The 19,344-nt window shown below is 37.4% G+C and overlaps 1 protein-coding gene and 1 long non-coding RNA gene across 2 annotated transcripts in view; one reads left to right on the plus strand and one right to left on the minus strand.

Annotated features, from left to right (window-relative positions):
* TTN (titin) overlaps positions 1-19,344 on the plus strand; it is a 288,926-nt gene that overhangs the window by 36,748 nt on the left and 232,834 nt on the right. The window contains exons 14-37 of the mRNA XM_058440679.1: positions 2,419-2,712; positions 2,818-2,940; positions 4,217-4,498; positions 4,785-4,850; positions 5,506-5,764; positions 5,963-6,026; positions 6,138-6,353; positions 7,282-7,424; positions 8,362-8,567; positions 9,423-9,656; positions 9,767-10,011; positions 10,910-11,181; positions 11,301-11,465; positions 11,568-11,736; positions 11,836-13,529; positions 13,683-13,964; positions 14,405-14,671; positions 14,768-15,040; positions 15,151-15,414; positions 15,507-15,767; positions 17,402-17,662; positions 18,198-18,461; positions 18,553-18,813; positions 18,933-19,193. Of these exons, the coding sequence (XP_058296662.1) occupies positions 2,419-2,712; positions 2,818-2,940; positions 4,217-4,498; positions 4,785-4,850; positions 5,506-5,764; positions 5,963-6,026; positions 6,138-6,353; positions 7,282-7,424; positions 8,362-8,567; positions 9,423-9,656; positions 9,767-10,011; positions 10,910-11,181; positions 11,301-11,465; positions 11,568-11,736; positions 11,836-13,529; positions 13,683-13,964; positions 14,405-14,671; positions 14,768-15,040; positions 15,151-15,414; positions 15,507-15,767; positions 17,402-17,662; positions 18,198-18,461; positions 18,553-18,813; positions 18,933-19,193 (6,826 nt within the window). The remainder of the gene's footprint in view (positions 1-2,418; positions 2,713-2,817; positions 2,941-4,216; positions 4,499-4,784; positions 4,851-5,505; positions 5,765-5,962; positions 6,027-6,137; positions 6,354-7,281; positions 7,425-8,361; positions 8,568-9,422; positions 9,657-9,766; positions 10,012-10,909; positions 11,182-11,300; positions 11,466-11,567; positions 11,737-11,835; positions 13,530-13,682; positions 13,965-14,404; positions 14,672-14,767; positions 15,041-15,150; positions 15,415-15,506; positions 15,768-17,401; positions 17,663-18,197; positions 18,462-18,552; positions 18,814-18,932; positions 19,194-19,344) is intronic.
* On the minus strand, positions 8,922-11,959 carry LOC116810602 (uncharacterized). The gene is made up of 2 exons (XR_004370331.1): positions 10,130-11,959; positions 8,922-9,047 (listed from the first exon to the last, which is right to left on the minus strand). It is a non-coding gene; the product is annotated as an uncharacterized LOC116810602 (long non-coding RNA).

Consider the following 19,344-nt stretch of genomic DNA (forward strand, 5'->3'; position numbering starts at 1 on the left):
TCCTATTTGTATTTCCCTCAGTGTCATTTTCTAACTCTACATCTTTTTTTTTCTAAGATATGATTTAAAATAAACTTTTTAAACCTTTACTCAAGTCTAACATTTAATGGCATACCAGCATTTCGGAAGTCTCATAAATGACAGAAATTCCACTATGCAACATACTTCATGAGTGATTAACTTTTTATTTTTGTTTCCATTCAAATTTTATCATGAATTGACTATCTTATTTTTGTTAAAAATTAGCTAAGGACGGAAGGTGAGAAAATGTTTATACCTAAAGTAGTAGTTACCACTGCAAAATCTGCTGAACCAGCCACACCGCCAATGACTAGAGAAGGATTCGCTATTAAACAAGAACAAACACACCTTTTTCGAGAAGAGATGAAAACTGATGCTATGGAGGTGAAAAGTATTGTTTCATCCCATTTCATCATCAACTCTCATAACTTTTCATCCATCATGAATTGTGCTTCTAGTGTTCCATCTAATTGCTTAACTGATCAATAAAACAATAGAGATGGTTAGATTCATTCCATCCTCCAGTTGAACAGTGAGCATTTCTAGTAGTGAAAAGTCAGACCAAATAATACTCTTCTTTATGTCTCCTAAATTTATTCTCAGCATTTAACTGGTATGAATTGGAGTATTCTAGTCCAATTTGTCTTCCTGCTTCTCTAGATTACAAGCATATGAGAGATATCAAAGTCCACTAAGAAATAAAAGCGGTTACCAGCATACTCATTTGTAGTCCACCAATAAGTGTGTGTATATAAATTTGATATACAATAATTCAAGGAAAAAACAGACAGATGCTTCCTCAATTTAAAATATTCTACCATGATTAAGATTTTTCCATATGTTTAAAATCAAGAACAAAATTTAAATATTTCTTTCAGTTGTGTGATATTTAGTCAAATGACAGTTTCTATGACAGTTTATCATTGTTAAAATAAAATTAAGACTTAACCTGACTACTTCATATCAGACTGGCTAAAAAGTTCAAATGGGATATAGTGGAAATGTGATCACTCCACAAGCAAAATAATATTTATTTATTTAGTGTTATCTGTCAAAGATGTTAACATTTTAAAATGTCTATACAATTAAAGTCAGCTCATTGCCAATATAGTTTTTAAAAAAGAAACAAATAAATGGACAAACTTAACTCACCTAAGCCTCACGTGTATTTTATGTTTTTTTCTGAGATGATGCAATCTAAAGTGAAGATGGTATTTGCAGTCCTTTGAGGCAGATGAAATTGTTTGTGTCTTCCTAAAGGAAGACCTGGATAAAGCCCATGATCACTAAAGACCCAATTCCATCTCAGAAAAATCTCATTTATATCTTGAATGTTTCAGAGAATAATTTTTAAAGATATACATGTAGCATAGTAGAATGTTTCCGATGCATTCTAGATTCTATTCACAGGTATAGAAAACTAAATATTAATAAAATTTTCCAATCTTACTTTTAAAATGCACTTTTAAAATGTACTTTTAAAATGAACACGGCTATGTGATTTTTGCGGTATGCCGTTTCCAAGTATCACATAGAATCATAATATCTAAGCCACATCAGCTAGTTTGCCTTCTTTGAAAGAAACTCCTCTGCAAATTGTATTTCCATTTATGTTCATCAGACTCAGAAACAAGAAAACAATATTTGTTTCATTCTTCGCTTTAACTCTCCATAATAATGAAAGTAAATTAAACTTCAATGTGAAAGATTGTTCTCTTGAATCCAAACATGATAACACTTTCATTTTAATCACAATATTTTCATTTGCACGGGGTTCTCTTTGTCATCTGTGTGTTTTAAGAAAGGTATTTTCTGATAGATTAAACAAATCTTACCATTAGGGAATCATAAGTAAATTCATATGCTCACTCTGTGTTCGTGAGCTTTCACGTTATGTCCGATTTGCATGCAACCATATAACTCTGTAGTCACTGATTTTTCTGGATGGGATGATGACGGTGTTTGAGTGCACTTATATCATCACTGTCCCTGCATTGACACCAGACTAAATGGTCAGCAAGATAATAAAAATAATCAGTGAAAAGAACCAGCTCCAAAATTCTGATTTTCCAATTGCTGATTGATTGTCTGCCTGGAAAAATTCTAGAAAATTTCAAACTCTCCTTAAGATTTTATGTTCATATTGTGATTGTCCTATGTTGTGTATATGTGATTTAATGTCTAGTATAATTAAGCAGGTGTACAGAGAGTATATCTAAATAGATGTCTGTACAATATAATAATGAAATAGTATGTAAAAGTGTTTCTGAGATACATTTCTAGACACATTAACACTGCTGTATAATGTGGATGCCATCTGCCTGTCCTGATGCCTAGGAGATATTCCAGCCTGATCTCGATATTCCTATGTATTAATTCTGGAAACCTTGTCTCCAGGTGGACGTTGGAAAAAAGGCTGAAGCTGTAGCAACAGTTGTTGCTGCAGTAGACCAGGCCCGAGTCAGAGAGCCCAGAGAGCCTGGGCATCTTGAAGAATCCTATGCTCAGCAGACCACTTTGGAGTACGGATATAAGGAACGCATTTCCGCCGCAAAGGTAGCTGAGCCTCCCCAACGTCCAGCCTCAGAACCCCACGTTGTCCGTAAAGCAGTCAAGCCTAGAGTAATCCAGGCTCCTTCTGAGACTCATATCAAAACTACTGATCAAATGGGAATGCACATATCATCACAGGTGAGTCTATACCTGCTGATTTTTCACCTTGTTCATGGTAAAGCAAGCCTCACTGCTGTGGTCATCTGGTGATCAATGGTATCACTGAGTTTCATTTCAATGCAGATCAAGAAAACTACAGATCTAACAACGGAAAGATTAGTCCATGTGGATAAACGCCCCCGCACAGCTAGCCCTCACTTTACTGTTTCAAAAATTTCTGTTCCTAAGACAGAACATGGATATGAGGTAAGAAGTTACAGAGCATGATACAGAAATGTTTAAAGGAAATAAGTATCTAACCTGTGAAATAGAGCATCTTTGGGGTAGGCCAATGGAGGCTTCTTTTTTGGTGATGTGTGTGTGTGTGTGTGTGTGTGTTTGCATTCACAGTGGGCCCAGATGCCCTAAAGGTTTGGTTTCTGAAACTCGCCCAGGGGAGTGAGCCTAGAGTCACAAGTGGTTATCTTATACCTCTGAGGAGACACAAATCCACACAAGCTACTCTCTAGTTCACATTTCAGGGACAGCTCAAACTCAATTGTTTTGATTACTATTGTTCTAATGATTTTGTGAAAGGTAATGTGTTACACAGCATAGTTTTACTTATGCTGTGAGATATTTCAGAGTAACTTAACTGTGAATGTGTTTCAATAATAAAGACAGACATTGAGAAATCATATATTTATATACTCAATATAGCAAGATGGAGAGGTGGTACTGCATGGTGGTTGGGTTGGATTGTGGAATCAAATAGCTCTGGATTAATGCCCTATCTTCCCCCTTATAACCTCTGTCATGAGGAGGAAGTAAGCATACATGTGAAGTGCAAGTAAAAAGGACATAAAAACCTTAAGTTGTCAGCATGTAATAAATCCTTGATATTAGTCACTATTGTTATTATACATATCCAAGAAACAGAACCCAAGCTTTCTATGCCTTCAAAGAACTGTAAGTTACATATAACGCCTATATTTGATTTAGTCCCAAATTACAAAACAAATAACCATAGAGCACAACAGAATAAAAGCAGTAAGGAAACCTTTAAAATATTTTTTCTGAATGTCTTCATGTTTACCTTTCACGTAGATTTGTGGCTAAAACCCAAAGGTACTATTGCAAAGTAGTTCTTAGGAATTTACCAACAATTTCAATAATTTCTTAATTTTGAATCTCCCACTGTGGTATTTTCAAAAGTGGCATTCATCGGAATGGTTAAGTGAAAATTCATGACTAAGCTTTAGAAGATCTTGTCCTTTTATGATAAAGGCTGTAAAATAAGGAGTTCTGAATACAACTCTTTAAAAAAGATATTTTAAAATTTGTTTTACAAACTAACAGGCATGACAAGGAGCTTTATAATTGGCTTATCTCTAACTAACTTTTCATTAACTGTGTGATAATGAGTGATAATGAGAACATTAAAAAACAGACCTTATAGAAAATAGGCTCAGACTCAGTCCAAGAGGGCTAGCCATCGGAGAATGGTTAAATGACTTTATTTTCTGACTCTGTTTCCATGTAGGCATCAATAGCCGGTAGTGCTATTGCCACATTACAAAAAGAATTGTCAGCCACATCTTCTGCTCAGAAGATCACCAAATCGGTGAAGGCTCCTACTGTGAAGCCCAGCGAGACTAGAGTAAGGGCAGAGCCCGCACCCTCACCACAATTCCCCTTTGCTGACACGCCAGATACTTACAAGAGTGAAGCTGGCGTTGAGGTGAAAAAGGAAGTAGGGGTGAGCATCACTGGCGACACCGTCCGTGAAGAGCGCTTTGAAGTACTGCACGGACGCGAAGCCAAGGTTGGTCACTGGTTACCTGCTGTTACATGGTCCACTCCCATTGAGCAAGGCCAGGTGGTTGGCTAGTTTGTACTGAAAAGTAGCCAGCGGAGTCTTGCCTTTCCCCTTTACCATACTAAGACCTGATTTTTATGGAGCATAGTATATGGGTCAGAGATCATTTTCTCAAATTATTTTTATAATTATTTTTATATTTTTATAATTATATAATGTTGCATGAGCTAAGAGTTTATGAGATTTCCCTTAATTTCATGAGCATTTTGTAATATAATTTGTAAAAATCTAGGTAACAGAAACAGCAAGAGTACCAGCACCTGTTGAAATTCCTGTTACCCCACCAACTTTGGTCTCGGTGAGTAAAGAAGTTGATTATGTTGGACCCTATTCATATCTGCTCAAATCATTTTAATACATGTTTGCAAAGATCAGTTTCTGAAATTAATACAAAAATGACATTAGTGAGCTTACAGATGCTCATTTTAAGACCATATTTGGTCTGGAAGACCATACTTGACCATATTTGGCAAGGAAGAGGGGAACTCTATGTGGTACATCATTCATGGATTCAAAAGATTTAATAAGCTTCTCATATGCAGAAGGCATTATTGCAGGAGCTGTGGAGACATAAAGACCAATCCATCCCTCTTTGAAATATTTTCTTTGCCATCAGAGAAAATGTACATAAACAAGCATAATAAAATATATAAGGTGATAAGCATCACAACAGAAGGAGAATCCATGGGAGGGATAGATTCATTCCAGTTGGTGATACCATGGCAAAGCTTTGTTGAATAGGTAGCATTTGCTATTGAGCCTTACAGCTCTTTACTAATATATTAGTACATTATATAAATATTAGTCTCTCTACTACTATTTCTGGAGTCCTGATTAAAAGGCCATTTTGTGGCAGTTGAAATGCGTAAGTTCAAACTCCACATTTGTTACAAAACAGAAATGATTAATGAATATGTACACATATCATTATTTATTTTTTCTCCTCTCTTCAGGGCTTAAAAAATGTGACTGTCATAGAAGGTGAATCTGTCACCTTGGAGTGCCACATCTCTGGATACCCATCCCCGACAGTGACTTGGTACAGGGAAGACTACCAAATCGAAAGTTCCATTGACTTCCAGATAACCTTCCAGAGTGGAATTGCTCGTCTTATGATTCGCGAAGCGTTTGCGGAAGACAGCGGGCGATTTACTTGCAGTGCTGTAAACGAGGCTGGAACCGTCAGTACATCCTGCTATCTGGCTGTGCAGGGTTAGTGGCCACCCTCCCACAGTCCTAATGCACATGCCATCACTTGCATCTGACACTCTTTTCCACAATATGGTTTCTGTGCACCTTGAAATGATGTCCCTTTTTGGAACTTGGGGGGAGATTATATGGTCAATTTAACTGTCAGTGCTAAGCAGGGGTCACTAAACATCTCAGTGAGAAACTTTTGTCTTCTTTTAGTGTCAGAAGAATTTGAAAAGGAAACCACAGGCGTGAGTGAGAAATTTACTACAGAAGAGAAACGGTAAAACATTTTGCTAATTAGTAGCTGTTCTAGTACAATTTTGACTTTCAGCCCCATCAGTATTGGCAAATTGCAATCCAGAAGCTAATATGAGGGGAATTCTCTTTCCAGCTTTGTTGAGTCAAGAGATGTGGTTATGACTGATACTAGCATCACAGAGGAACAAGCAGGGCCTGGAGAACCTGCTGCGCCTTACTTTATTACAAAACCAGTGGTCCAGAAACTGGTGGAAGGTGGGAGTGTGGTGTTTGGATGCCAAGTTGGCGGCAACCCAAAGCCCCATGTATACTGGAAAAAATCTGGTGTTCCTCTAACCACTGGATACAGGTATTTTGATGGCTGAATATAGAGTTCTCTGTAACTTGTATGATATGTACATGAAGCCTAGAGTAGAATTTACTTACCCCACTGACCCTGAGCATAGGCTCTTTCATTGTGGAGACTTCTTAGTTTGTTTTGAGGTATTTTTACATTTTTTTGTGCATTTTATTTCCTAAGAAATAAAGCTATGTGACAAAAGTGGATGGGAGATATATTTCTTTACATTATAGTTTAATTCATTGAGGTTGCAAAAGCAGAGAAAATATGGATTTTCACACACACACACACACACACACACACACTCTTCCAGAAAAGATTTGAGACAATTTTCAATAAAAACATGTAATAACCAAGTGACTAAAAGAAGAATAGCCATGTAATGAAGAAGAAAGCTAGTTATGCACAAAAATCTATGCTAGTAATTTTTCTTCAGTTCAATATAAAATTTAGCTCTGAATATTTTGCAATTTAAGATAAAAAGGGCAACCTGGTTATCTAAAAATGTAGGTGCCGTACCTTAATAATAATAAATATAATGTATCAGAGCGTTAATACTGAAATATTTAAAGGAATGTATTGTTTTAATTATTCATTTGATCTCTGAATGAAATAATGAGAAAAATAACGAACAAAGCGAAAATACCCGTTGTTTAAGTGACCTGATCATTTGCTAACATAAACTCTGAAAACCACTTAATTTCATGACTGATTCTAGCAATAAATATTCTTTAAAATGAATATTTTAACTTATTTGGCCCTCATTACTTGCATTTTTCTTAATTTTCAGCAATCTTATAATCTATTGTGGGGCTTAGTCATATGTTTAGGGTCATTGAATTTTATACCACAGATCTACTCACAGATAAGTCCAATTATTTTACCCACAGAAGGGTTGTTGATAACTGATTTTTAAATTTTGTACATTTACATAAAGATACAAAGTGAGTTACAACAAACAAACCGGTGAATGCAAGCTGGTGATTTCTATGACTTTTGCTGATGATGCTGGAGAATACACTATTGTTATTCGTAATAAGCATGGAGAAACTTCTGCATCTGCTTCCTTGCTTGAAGAAGGTAAGTGCAACCCTAGTTTCTATGTGCATGATAAGAACTGAAATACAAGGAGATAGCAGTGCTGTCCGTTTGCTGAAAAACCTGTTGCCATTTACTGGTTTTGATACTTTGCCCCAGTGTCTTTGCCTCAGTTGTATGGAAAATGTTTTAGACCACATGGCCTCAAAAACTATACTGGCGTCAAACTTCCGAGGTTCTAGCGATATTTTCTGTTTGGTGTATTTGTTTCTAGGCATATCATGCCTCTGAAAATGCAGAGATTCTAAATCCAGTTGCATTCCAGGCCCAGGCAGGTAACAGTGAGCTCAATGAAAACAGTGGCAAACTGGAGAGTAGGTGCCCTGACTCAAAGAGACAGTAGCTGTGTTGTTGCCAGGCATGCACCAGGCTGTTACCCGGCACACACCAGGCTGTTACCAGGCTCAGTGTTGCTAGAGCTCCTGATATTTTAAAGAAAACCTGGAAGTCAGGATTTTTAATGTTTTTAACTTGAAAACAAATGCAATAGCTTTCATGCTAGACTGTTCACATTTACAGTGAACTGGTTCACACTCTGTTTCATTTGACCTATACAGTATCCCTTAGAGGAAATTACAATATTATCTTCATTTAGCAGATAAAGCACTCAATATTCAGGAAGGTAAATGAATTATTAAAAGCCACACAGCAAATTAGGAAGACCTCCATGGTAGATCCCCCCAAAACTGACTGCTAATATAAAATTCTTTCTACAATTGTAGTGGCTGGTTTGACTTGTTAGTGTAAGTTTGGTTTCCAAATTCCATCTAGAAAATATTGAGCACTTCAAGAGTAGATATTTGGAAAATTTGGCTCTTGGTTATCAACTTTCCCCAGTGTAGAGTTTACCTGAATGCATAGTGGTATGACTGTTTTCTAATAAGAACATTAAAAATTAACTTATGTTCTTAACTCTTAGCTGATTATGAGTCACTGATGAAGTCACAGCAAGAAATGCTTTACCAGACACAAGTGACTGCATTTGTTCAAGAACCCAAAGTTGGAGAAACAGCACCTGGATTTGTATACTCTGAGTATGAAAAAGAGTATGAAAAAGAACAAGCCTTAATTAGGAAGAAAATGGCCAAAGATACTGTAGTGGTCAGAACTTATGTAGAAGATCAGGTGAGTATAAAAATAATGACCAACCAGGCCGGGCGAGGTGGCTCAAGCCTGTAATCCCAGCACTTTGGGAGGCCGAGGCGGGCGGATCACGAGGTCAGGAGATCGAGACCATCCTGGCTAACACGGTGAAACCCCGTCTCTACTAAAAATACAAAAAATTAGCCGGGCGTGGTGGCAGGTGCCTGTAGTCCCAGCTACTCGGGAGGCTGAGGCAGGAGAATGGCGTGAACCTGGGAGGCGGAGCTTGCAGTGAGCTGAGATTGCGCCACTGCACCCCAGCCTGGGGGACAGAGCAAGACTCCGTCTCAAAAAATAAAAAATAAAAAATAAATAATGACCAACCAAACCATTTCATAAATTATACTTTCCTTTTTTTGTTTGATATTTTCATTTACAAGTGATGAGCTCAGGGTTAGACAGCTATTAGCAGGTCCAAGTTAACTGCTGCTAAGTTTCCTTAATCTTCATGGTATGTTGCACCTGTGAGTTTAGAAATAGAGATTACATATAGGCCATAAATGTGACTTTAGAAATAGGGTTTATAATATATTAAGGAAAAGATCAATATTAGTACAGCTGAGTTCATTCATGCCAAGATCTCTTCATCTGTGTGATAAGCTAATGTAACCTCTAACCCAAATCTAACTCCTGCTTTTGGAATACCTTTCTACCCAAGATGTCACAGCATTCACTGGGAAAGATGACTATAATGCAGATTAAAACAAACAAACCAAAAAGTCTTCTAGATTCTTCTCCCAGCTAAAAACTTCAACAGTCTAGCTCAGATACATCTCCTTAAATAATTTATATCAGTAAGGATATGTATTTTTAACAGACCATAATCTTTTTGCATAGGAATTCCATATTTCTTCCTTTGAAGAGAGACTTATTAAAGAAATTGAATATAGAATAATAAAGACTACATTAGAAGAACTTCTTGAAGAAGATGGAGAAGAAAAGATGGCAGTTGACATTTCTGAATCTGAAGCTGTTGAATCAGGATTTGATTTAAGAATCAAGAATTATAGAATTCTTGAGGGGATGGGTGTCACTTTTCATTGCAAGATGTCTGGATATCCATTACCAAAGGTAAAATATAAACATTGATCATACCTCCTTGCCACAGTAAAGATACAAGTTGGTTAAAATATAACTATTTGATGTAAATTTTATTCATACATGCATGGTATTCTTTGCAGATTGCTTGGTACAAAGATGGCAAGCGCATCAAACATGGAGAAAGATACCAAATGGACTTTCTACAAGATGGCAGAGCTAGTCTGCGTATACCTGTTGTTCTTCCAGAAGATGAAGGAATCTACACTGCATTTGCCAGCAATATTAAAGGAAATGCAATTTGCTCAGGGAAATTGTATGTGGAGCCTGCTGCACCACTTGGAGCTCCGACTTACATCCCCACACCAGAGCCAGTGAGCAGAATCAGGTAAGACTTGTAATAATTTGGGTTATTTAGTATGTAAATTGTTTTCAAAACATCAAATAGTAGCAAATTGCTATTGTGTAAGAAGAAAATCGAGGGCTAAGATGGCACAGAAACTTACCATTGGCAACACCAACAATTGCCAGGAGTTTTTATTTCTTGCACCTATGTAAGATGAGCAAAGAATTTTCATCAGTGTATCATACTATTTATTTTCCTAGTGCTATAGCTATAATCACAATAGCTCTTATTTGACACCTGATTTTTACATATGTAAATTTGTACAACAGCCCTGCAATAAAAAGATGACTATTATTGGTTTGGAAATAGGAACACTGAGGCGCTGGGAATCTACGAAAATTGCCTTAATTCATCCAACCTGTAAGTGGTGGTGCCAGCATTCAAACTCCAAGTCAGTCTGGCTGCAATGTGTAGATGGAGTCTTGTTTTGCTTTGTTTTGTTTCCAAATTCATTTCTATGTTTTCCTCCTCTGAGATAAAGAATGTATGTTTTTTATTTTTCCATAAATGTATTCATTGATTTACTTATCCAACCAACATTTATTAGGATGTTTTAGTAGTTAAATCAAAAAAGTCTAGTGACTGATTAAATCCAAGTGGTAAGGAAAAGAGAGTATTGAGGATTATTCCAAGATTTTTGAGCCTGGGTACCTGGATGTACTGAATGACTACCAGCCAAAATTGAGAATATAGGAAAAACATAGTTGTGGGGGCAACAATAATATATTCTATTTTAGATCTGAATGAGTTTGAGGTGTCTTCTAATACATGCAAGAAGTAAATTCTAAAATAACATGAATAATGAATAAGACAAAATGAAGTTTGTTTTGCTGAGTTTTCCTTATGCCTCATGAAAGTAATGTTTGTCTTTGTTTTGCAGATCTCTCTCTCCACGTTCAGTGAGCAGGTCTCCTATACGCATGTCTCCTGCACGGATGTCACCTGCAAGGATGTCTCCTGCACGGATGTCCCCTGCAAGAATGTCACCTGGACGTAGGCTGGAGGAGACAGATGAGTCACAACTTGAGAGACTATATAAACCAGTCTTTGTGTTAAAACCTGTTTCTTTCAAATGTTTAGAAGGACAAACTGCCAGATTTGACTTAAAGGTTGTTGGTAGACCTATGCCAGAGACGTTCTGGTTTCATGACGGTAAGTATGATAAGTTTTTGCTCATGAATCATAAAAACACAAAAACAAGCTTATGTATGTGTCTAACAATTTTTAAAAACTATTTTAAAATCTACTTTCTTTTAAACATATTTTCACAGGCCAGCAAATTGTCAATGACTATACCCATAAAGTAGTCATTAAAGAAGATGGTACTCAATCACTAATTATTGTCCCTGCCACACCCAGTGATTCTGGGGAATGGACTGTGGTTGCCCAAAACAGGGCAGGCAGATCATCAATTTCAGTGATTTTAACTGTGGAAGGTAAAATGAGATAAAATAAAAATAAATGAATTTTCTTATCACTTGGGTTATAAACAGGTATTTCAGCCTTACTCCCCCTAAATCATGACCTTTCTCTTTCAGCTGTGGAACATCAGGTAAAACCGATGTTTGTAGAAAAACTGAAAAATGTCAATATAAAGGAAGGTTCCCGACTTGAAATGAAAGTCAGAGCTACGGGTAACCCCAACCCTGACATTGTATGGTTGAAAAACAGTGACATCATTGTGCCTCATAAATATCCCAAAATCAGGTAAGTGTGGAAATAATAAAGCTAAGCTCATTATGCAAATCCAATAACCAGGGAAGCTATACTACTATATTGATTATTCCCTCCCCCAACTTTTTATAGAATTGAAGGAACCAAGGGAGAAGCTGCCCTTAAAATCGATTCCACTGTCAGCCAAGATTCTGCCTGGTATACTGCGACTGCTATTAATAAAGCTGGCAGAGACACTACAAGATGCAAAGTAAATGTTGAAGTCGAGTTTGCAGAGCCTGAGCCAGAGAGAAAGTTAATCATCCCACGGGGGACATATAGAGCAAAGGAGATTGCAGCCCCAGAACTGGAGCCCCTCCATTTGCGATATGGTCAAGAGCAATGGGAAGAAGGTGATCTCTATGACAAAGAGAAACAACAGAAACCATTTTTCAAGAAAAAACTCACTTCCTTAAGACTTAAGCGCTTTGGGCCTGCCCACTTTGAATGCAGGCTAACACCCATTGGCGACCCAACGATGGTGGTGGAGTGGCTCCATGATGGAAAGCCACTTGAAGCAGCCAACAGGCTCCGTATGATCAATGAATTTGGGTACTGCAGCCTTGATTATGGCGTTGCATATTCTAGAGACAGTGGTATCATTACTTGCAGAGCCACTAACAAATATGGAACAGATCACACATCTGCTACCCTTATTGTTAAAGATGAGAAAAGTCTTGTGGAAGAATCACAATTGCCTGAGGGGAGGAAAGGCTTACAGAGAATTGAAGAATTAGAGAGAATGGCTCATGAAGGTGCACTTACAGGTGTAACAACAGATCAGAAAGAAAAGCAAAAGCCAGACATTGTCCTGTTCCCAGAGCCAGTTAGAGTACTTGAAGGGGAGACCGCAAGGTTCCGCTGCAGGGTAACAGGCTACCCTCAGCCCAAAGTCAACTGGTACCTCAATGGACAGCTCATCCGCAAAAGCAAAAGGTTCAGAGTTCGCTATGATGGTATCCATTACCTGGACATCGTGGACTGCAAATCATACGACACAGGTGAAGTGAAGGTCACCGCGGAAAATCCTGAAGGTGTGATAGAGCATAAAGTGAAGCTTGAGATTCAACAGAGGGAAGATTTTAGGTCTGTCCTTAGGAGAGCTCCTGAACCAAGGCCTGAGTTTCACGTACACGAACCAGGAAAGCTTCAGTTTGAAGTACAAAAAGTGGATAGACCTGTTGACACCACTGAAACCAAAGAAGTTGTGAAGTTGAAAAGGGCTGAAAGAATTACCCATGAAAAAGTGCCCGAAGAGTCGGAAGAGCTGCGCAGTAAATTCAAGCGCAGAACAGAAGAGGGCTATTATGAAGCCATTACTGCTGTGGAGCTCAAGTCTCGAAAAAAGGATGAATCCTATGAGGAACTCCTCAGGAAGACAAAAGATGAACTTCTCCACTGGACCAAAGAGTTAACTGAAGAGGAAAAGAAAGCTCTTGCCGAAGAAGGCAAAATCACGATTCCAACTTTTAAACCTGATAAGATTGAACTAAGTCCTAGTATGGAGGCTCCAAAAATCTTCGAAAGAATCCAAAGCCAAACAGTGGGCCAAGGATCTGATGCACACTTCCGGGTCAGAGTCGTGGGGAAACCAGACCCCGAATGTGAATGGTACAAAAATGGTGTCAAAATTGAACGATCTGACCGGATCTACTGGTACTGGCCCGAAGACAATGTTTGTGAATTGGTCATAAGAGATGTGACTGCTGAGGACTCTGCCAGCATCATGGTAAAAGCCATCAACATAGCTGGAGAAACCTCCAGTCACGCATTCTTACTTGTCCAAGGTAATTTGCATGTCTTTCCTTTGATGGACCTGTCTTTGTATTCAAGAATATCCATGAGTGTGTTTACTTTTATTTTCTTTCCCCATTCCTCAGGTTGAGAATTTAATTTAATATAATGTGCTCTCCCCTTTTTCCCCCACCTTTTTCTTGTAGCCAAGCAATTGATCACTTTCACACAGGAATTACAAGATGTTGTTGCTAAGGAAAAAGACACTATGGCAACCTTTGAATGTGAAACTTCAGAACCATTTGTCAAAGTGAAATGGTATAAAGATGGTATAGAGGTTCATGAGGGAGATAAATACAGGATGCACTCTGACAGAAAGGTTCACTTCCTCTCCATACTGACCATTGATATGTCTGATGCTGAAGATTACAGCTGTGTACTTGTGGAAGATGAAAATATCAAAACGACTGCTAAACTTATTGTTGAAGGTATTCAACAAGGAAGGATTTCATTGTTTACCTAAGTTCTAAAGTCACCCTTAGCATGTGGTAAAATTAGCTATGCAATTTTTCTTTCATAAAACAATTATCTGGAAATTGGCTATAAGTTTCATAGCCAGAATCATAAATTTATGTTCCTAATTAAGAATGTTAACAATTTGACCATTTGGATTTTTTAAAGCAGTATTATCTTGATTTTTAGCTTTTAAGTTTTTTATTGAAGCAAATTCTTTACTTTCAAAAATATTTGAAAATTAAAATAACTGCTTCTTACTGAAAATTTATCTCTCAGCCATCAGCAGGTAGATATTAAGAATATTCCTCATAGTATAAGGGAGATAAGAGACATACAAGACATCATCTCTATCCTAAGTCTAGATGCATACCTCTCCAAAAAAATTGATTTCTCTTTCTGTTATACACTTCAGGTGCAGTTGTTGAGTTTGTGAAAGAACTTCAGGACATAGAAGTCCCAGAATCATATTCAGGAGAATTAGAGTGCATTGTATCCCCAGAAAATATAGAAGGAAAATGGTATCATAATGGTGTGGAGCTTAAATCCAATGGCAAATACACAATTACGTCTCGTCGTGGACGTCAGAACCTCACAGTCAAGGATGTAACCAAGGAGGACCAGGGAGAATATACCTTTGTCATCGACGGGAAAAAGACAACCTGTAAACTAAAGATGAAACGTAAGTCTTCCCATTCCTGTCAGCCTGCTGTGAGCATCGTTATGGCTTATTGATAAAAAATGATCATAACATTCTTTTTCTCCCCTTATTTCACAGCCCGCCCCATTGCTATCCTACAAGGACTTACCGACCAAAAAGTCTGTGAGGGTGACATTGTTCAGCTTGAAGTTAAAGTCTCCTTGGAAAGTGTGGAAGGCGTCTGGATGAAAGACAGCCAAGAAGTGCAGCCCAGTGACAGGGTTCACATTGTGATAGACAAACAATCTCATATGCTGCTCATTGAAGACATGACTAAGGAAGATGCTGGAAATTACTCTTTCACCATTCCAGCCCTTGGCCTCTCCACCAGTGGGCGTGTCTCTGTTTATAGTGAGTCCTACTTATAAAACTTTATGTTTACACTATCAAGCAACATAAAGAACTTCAAGGAGCAGACAATTTCAACAAAATTCATTCCTCCTGTGTGTATGATTTTGCAGGTGTGGACGTGATAACACCTCTAAAAGATGTTAACGTGATTGAAGGCACCAAGGCTGTGCTTGAATGTAAGGTCTCAGTCCCTGATGTGACTTCTGTTAAGTGGTACTTAAATGATGAACAAATCAAGCCTGATGACCGTGTGCAGGCCATCGTGAAAGGTACTAAACAGCGACTAGTCATTAACCGAACTCATGCTTCAGACGAAGGACCTTACAAGCTGATGGTTGGCAGAGTTGAAACCAACTGTAATCTGTCTGTAGAAAGTAAGGATTATTCTACTTATCTAATAATTACTTTAAGCATTCTACTTTCCCAGTTTAATAATAACCAAGAGATTATTTTATTTTTTCTCCAGAAATTAAAATTATCAGAGGTCTTCGTGACCTTACCTGTACAGAAACTCAAAATGTGGTGTTTGAGGTTGAGCTGTCCCACTCTGGAATTGATGTCTTGTGGAATTTTAAGGACAAGGAAATCAAGCCTAGTTCTAAATATAAAATTGAAGCACATGGAAAAATATACAAATTGACAGTTCTAAATATGATGAAAGATGATGAAGGAAAATATACATTTTATGCAGGAGAAAATATGACATCTGGAAAACTTACTGTGGCAGGTTGGTATATTTATTAATCTAAATTCTTATGAGAAGTGATTGTTATTTTAAGAAATTATTATTCATTTCTTCCAAAATTCCTTTCAGTTTCCCACTTCCATGCCTCTGCTTATGCTGTTGCCAAAGCCAATAGTACTTGCAACACCATTCCCACCAGCCTAAATTACAAATGTTCTTCTAGGCCTACCTCAAACGTCACCTTCTCCATTAAACCTTCCTTAATCTCTCCATTTGTATATGATCTCTTCCTCCTCCAACCCCAGGATCACTTTATATGTGCCTCTTTCCTAGTGTTTATTATGCACTTGTCTTATTCCCCATTTCCTCTTTCAATATCAGTGTATAAACTCCTGAAATCTGGAATTTTATTTGTATATTCCAATATATTGCAAATGACAGATAATCAATTGATGTTTGCTGAATTGAGCTTTATTTAAACTTTCTTACTCTAAAGAATTATTTCCTTTTTAGCCATTCTTGCTTCTTTAGCCTTTGTGCCTTTTATTTTCTTCCTACATTTTAATGAACTCAATAAATATTTTCAAAATACAGCTTACTGTAACTATCTCTTATGATATCATGTAGAAATAAGACCATCATTCAGTAGAATTTCTTAGTTTTACAATGAAGAATAAAAAATGTAAATCAATTGTCAGAAAAAACTAGAAGTCATCATTAATTTGTTTGGCTCATTACAGTTTAAATATTGAGGAGTTGAGATGTTACATTCAGATCATGTTGTCCATTACATCTAGTATTGAAGCAAGTCATATGGTAATGATTTGTTTTATTTGGTATGAAAGTTTCATGGTTTATACTTACTTACATTATAAGATTTCTTCAGAGATCAGACCATAAAAGACTTGTAAAACAAAATTTCAGATTCAGCGTTTTTATACATTTAATATAAATTACATGTTTTAAATGTGTGGAGACAGGAATAAACTATGAACCCCTCTGTGATTTCACACAATGTTTTTAAAGTACCTACCATTGGTCAGACACTTGTAGAAACTCAGGACACAAAACTAAATAAGAAATGATTTTTTTCTTGAGAAATTCATAATTTAGAGAGGACAGATACATAAGCAACTAGCTTGTTAAAGCAGTAATTATTTCTGCTAGTGGATGATAAGAGTGGAGGCAATGGGGTGAAACTTCATAGAATGGGTGACATTTGCCAACACAGTGATTTTTAGTATATAGAAATCCTTAATGTAGTAGAAACATTGATGACTTGTACATTTTGTTTAGCAAATTTTTATGTAGTCAACATATCAGATTCCCAGGAAATAATCATTAAAAGACCAAGTAAAATGCTTTTGAAGAAGAAGGAATTGGGTTAGAGGCTATCCCAGTGGTATACGTTCTAAGAATTTCTTATTAATTCAACAGTTGTTTTTTCTTCACAAAACTTTTCTGATTCCAGTATTTCTCCTAATTATCAGTCATGCATACTTAGAATAAGGGATTTCTTTGGTACCTTCTCAATATGGGTAAAAACAATCTTATAAACATTTCATGATTTCAAAATCATGTCCTTAAATTTGATATTTTATATTTACTTCTGCAAAGATTTTCCTATTGTGTGAATATGTTTAAAAGACTCATACTGTACATCTCTTGTTCCAAAGGTGGGGCCATCTCCAAGCCACTCACAGATCAGACCGTAGCTGAATCCCAGGAAGCTGTGTTTGAATGTGAAGTTGCCAACCCAGATTCCAAAGGTGAATGGTTGAGGGATGGCAAACACCTACCACTGACTAACAACATCAGAAGTGAGTCTGATGGCCACAAAAGGAGACTTATCATTGCTGCCACCAAATTAGATGACATTGGAGAATATACCTACAAGGTGGCCACCTCCAAAACATCTGCCAAACTCAAAGTTGAAGGTAAGTAACATAGGATTTGTCCTTTTCAAATCATATTACAAGCTTGATCGTTATCACTTTAAAAGACAAATGATATGGCCATTTTGGATACCATAAATTTTCATTCCATAAAGTCATTCTAGATCCTCTAAACCTTCCTGAGACACATACCACAAGGTACAAAATTGCTTATCAAATGCGTTTATGCAAAAAAGCCATTTCTTAGGTTAAAGCTCTGTGAAACAGCTAAATCAGACACTGATTCTCCATTCGTTTTTCACCCTTCTCCAGTCAGTCTATTATGCTACTAATACATAGCTATGCCAACTTCATACTACTCAAGCATAGAAAAATCATTTCACGATGTACATGTCCAGTTGGATCCCAGATTCCCCTAAATAATCTCAGGTGTTTTTTAAAACAGAGGTGCTGCATAACTGCAAAATGTTTGGTAGCCATTCTTTTCCAGAGTGACTAAGCAATGATCTTGTTCAGGACTTCTTTTCCTTGATGATGTCATCTATATTTTCTAACCCAATCATAAATTTGTCTTTAGCTGTCAAAATTAAGAAGACTCTGAAGAACCTCACAGTGACAGAAACACAGGATGCTGTTTTCACTGTCGAGCTTACACACCCTAATGTCAAAGGTGTCCAGTGGATCAAAAATGGAGTTGTGCTGGAATCCAATGAAAAGTATGCTATCTCTGTCAAAGGAACAATTTATTCTCTGAGGATTAAAAACTGTGCCATCGTGGATGAGTCTGTTTATGGCTTCAGGCTTGGAAGGCTTGGAGCCAGTGCCAGACTGCACGTGGAGAGTAAGTTGATTTAGAAACACTTTACAAGTAGTCAGCCCATGGTTACCATTAAGTTAACCCTATCACTGAATTGCCCTAATTTTCCTCTTAGCTGTCAAGATCATTAAAAAGCCAAAGGATGTGACAGCCTTGGAAAATGCCACTGTTGCCTTTGAAGTTAGTGTTTCCCATGACACCGTTCCAGTAAAATGGTTCCATAAGAATGTGGAAATTAAGCCAAGTGACAAACACAGACTGGTCTCAGAAAGGAAGGTCCACAAGCTGATGCTGCAGAACATCTCCCCCTCAGATGCTGGGGAATACACAGCTGTGGTCGGGCAATTGGAATGCAAAGCAAAACTGTTTGTGGAGAGTAAGTATCAGGCAGCCCCTACGGCCCTTTCCTTGATGAACCCCATGTATCTATTTGTTTGGTTTCATCTATTTTTTAAATAAATTGTATTAACTGAAGTGCTCTTTGATTTTACCAAGCATTACATATTACAAAAACCATGAAAAATATCGAGGTGCCTGAGACCAAAACTGCCTCTTTTGAGTGCGAAGTGTCCCACTTCAACGTCCCTTCCATGTGGCTGAAGAATGGTGTGGAAATTGAGATGAGTGAAAAGTTCAAGATAGTTGTGCAGGGAAAACTCCACCAGCTGATCATCATGAACACCAGCACAGAGGACTCGGCAGAATACACATTTGTCTGTGGCAATGACCAAGTCAGCGCCACCCTGACAGTCACCCGTAAGTTAAAAAATTATATATATATACACACACACACACACACATATATATATATAATATGACATATTCAGTAGATTCATTGATATTCTATATCCTACACTTTTCTTTGCTGACCACTCAAAAATCCTTGATTGGGTGGGCAGGGTGGCTC

This window comes from Hylobates moloch, unplaced genomic scaffold, assembly GCF_009828535.3.
Source record: "Hylobates moloch isolate HMO894 unplaced genomic scaffold, HMol_V3 SCAFFOLD_1, whole genome shotgun sequence".
Lineage (NCBI taxonomy): Eukaryota > Metazoa > Chordata > Mammalia > Primates > Hylobatidae > Hylobates > Hylobates moloch.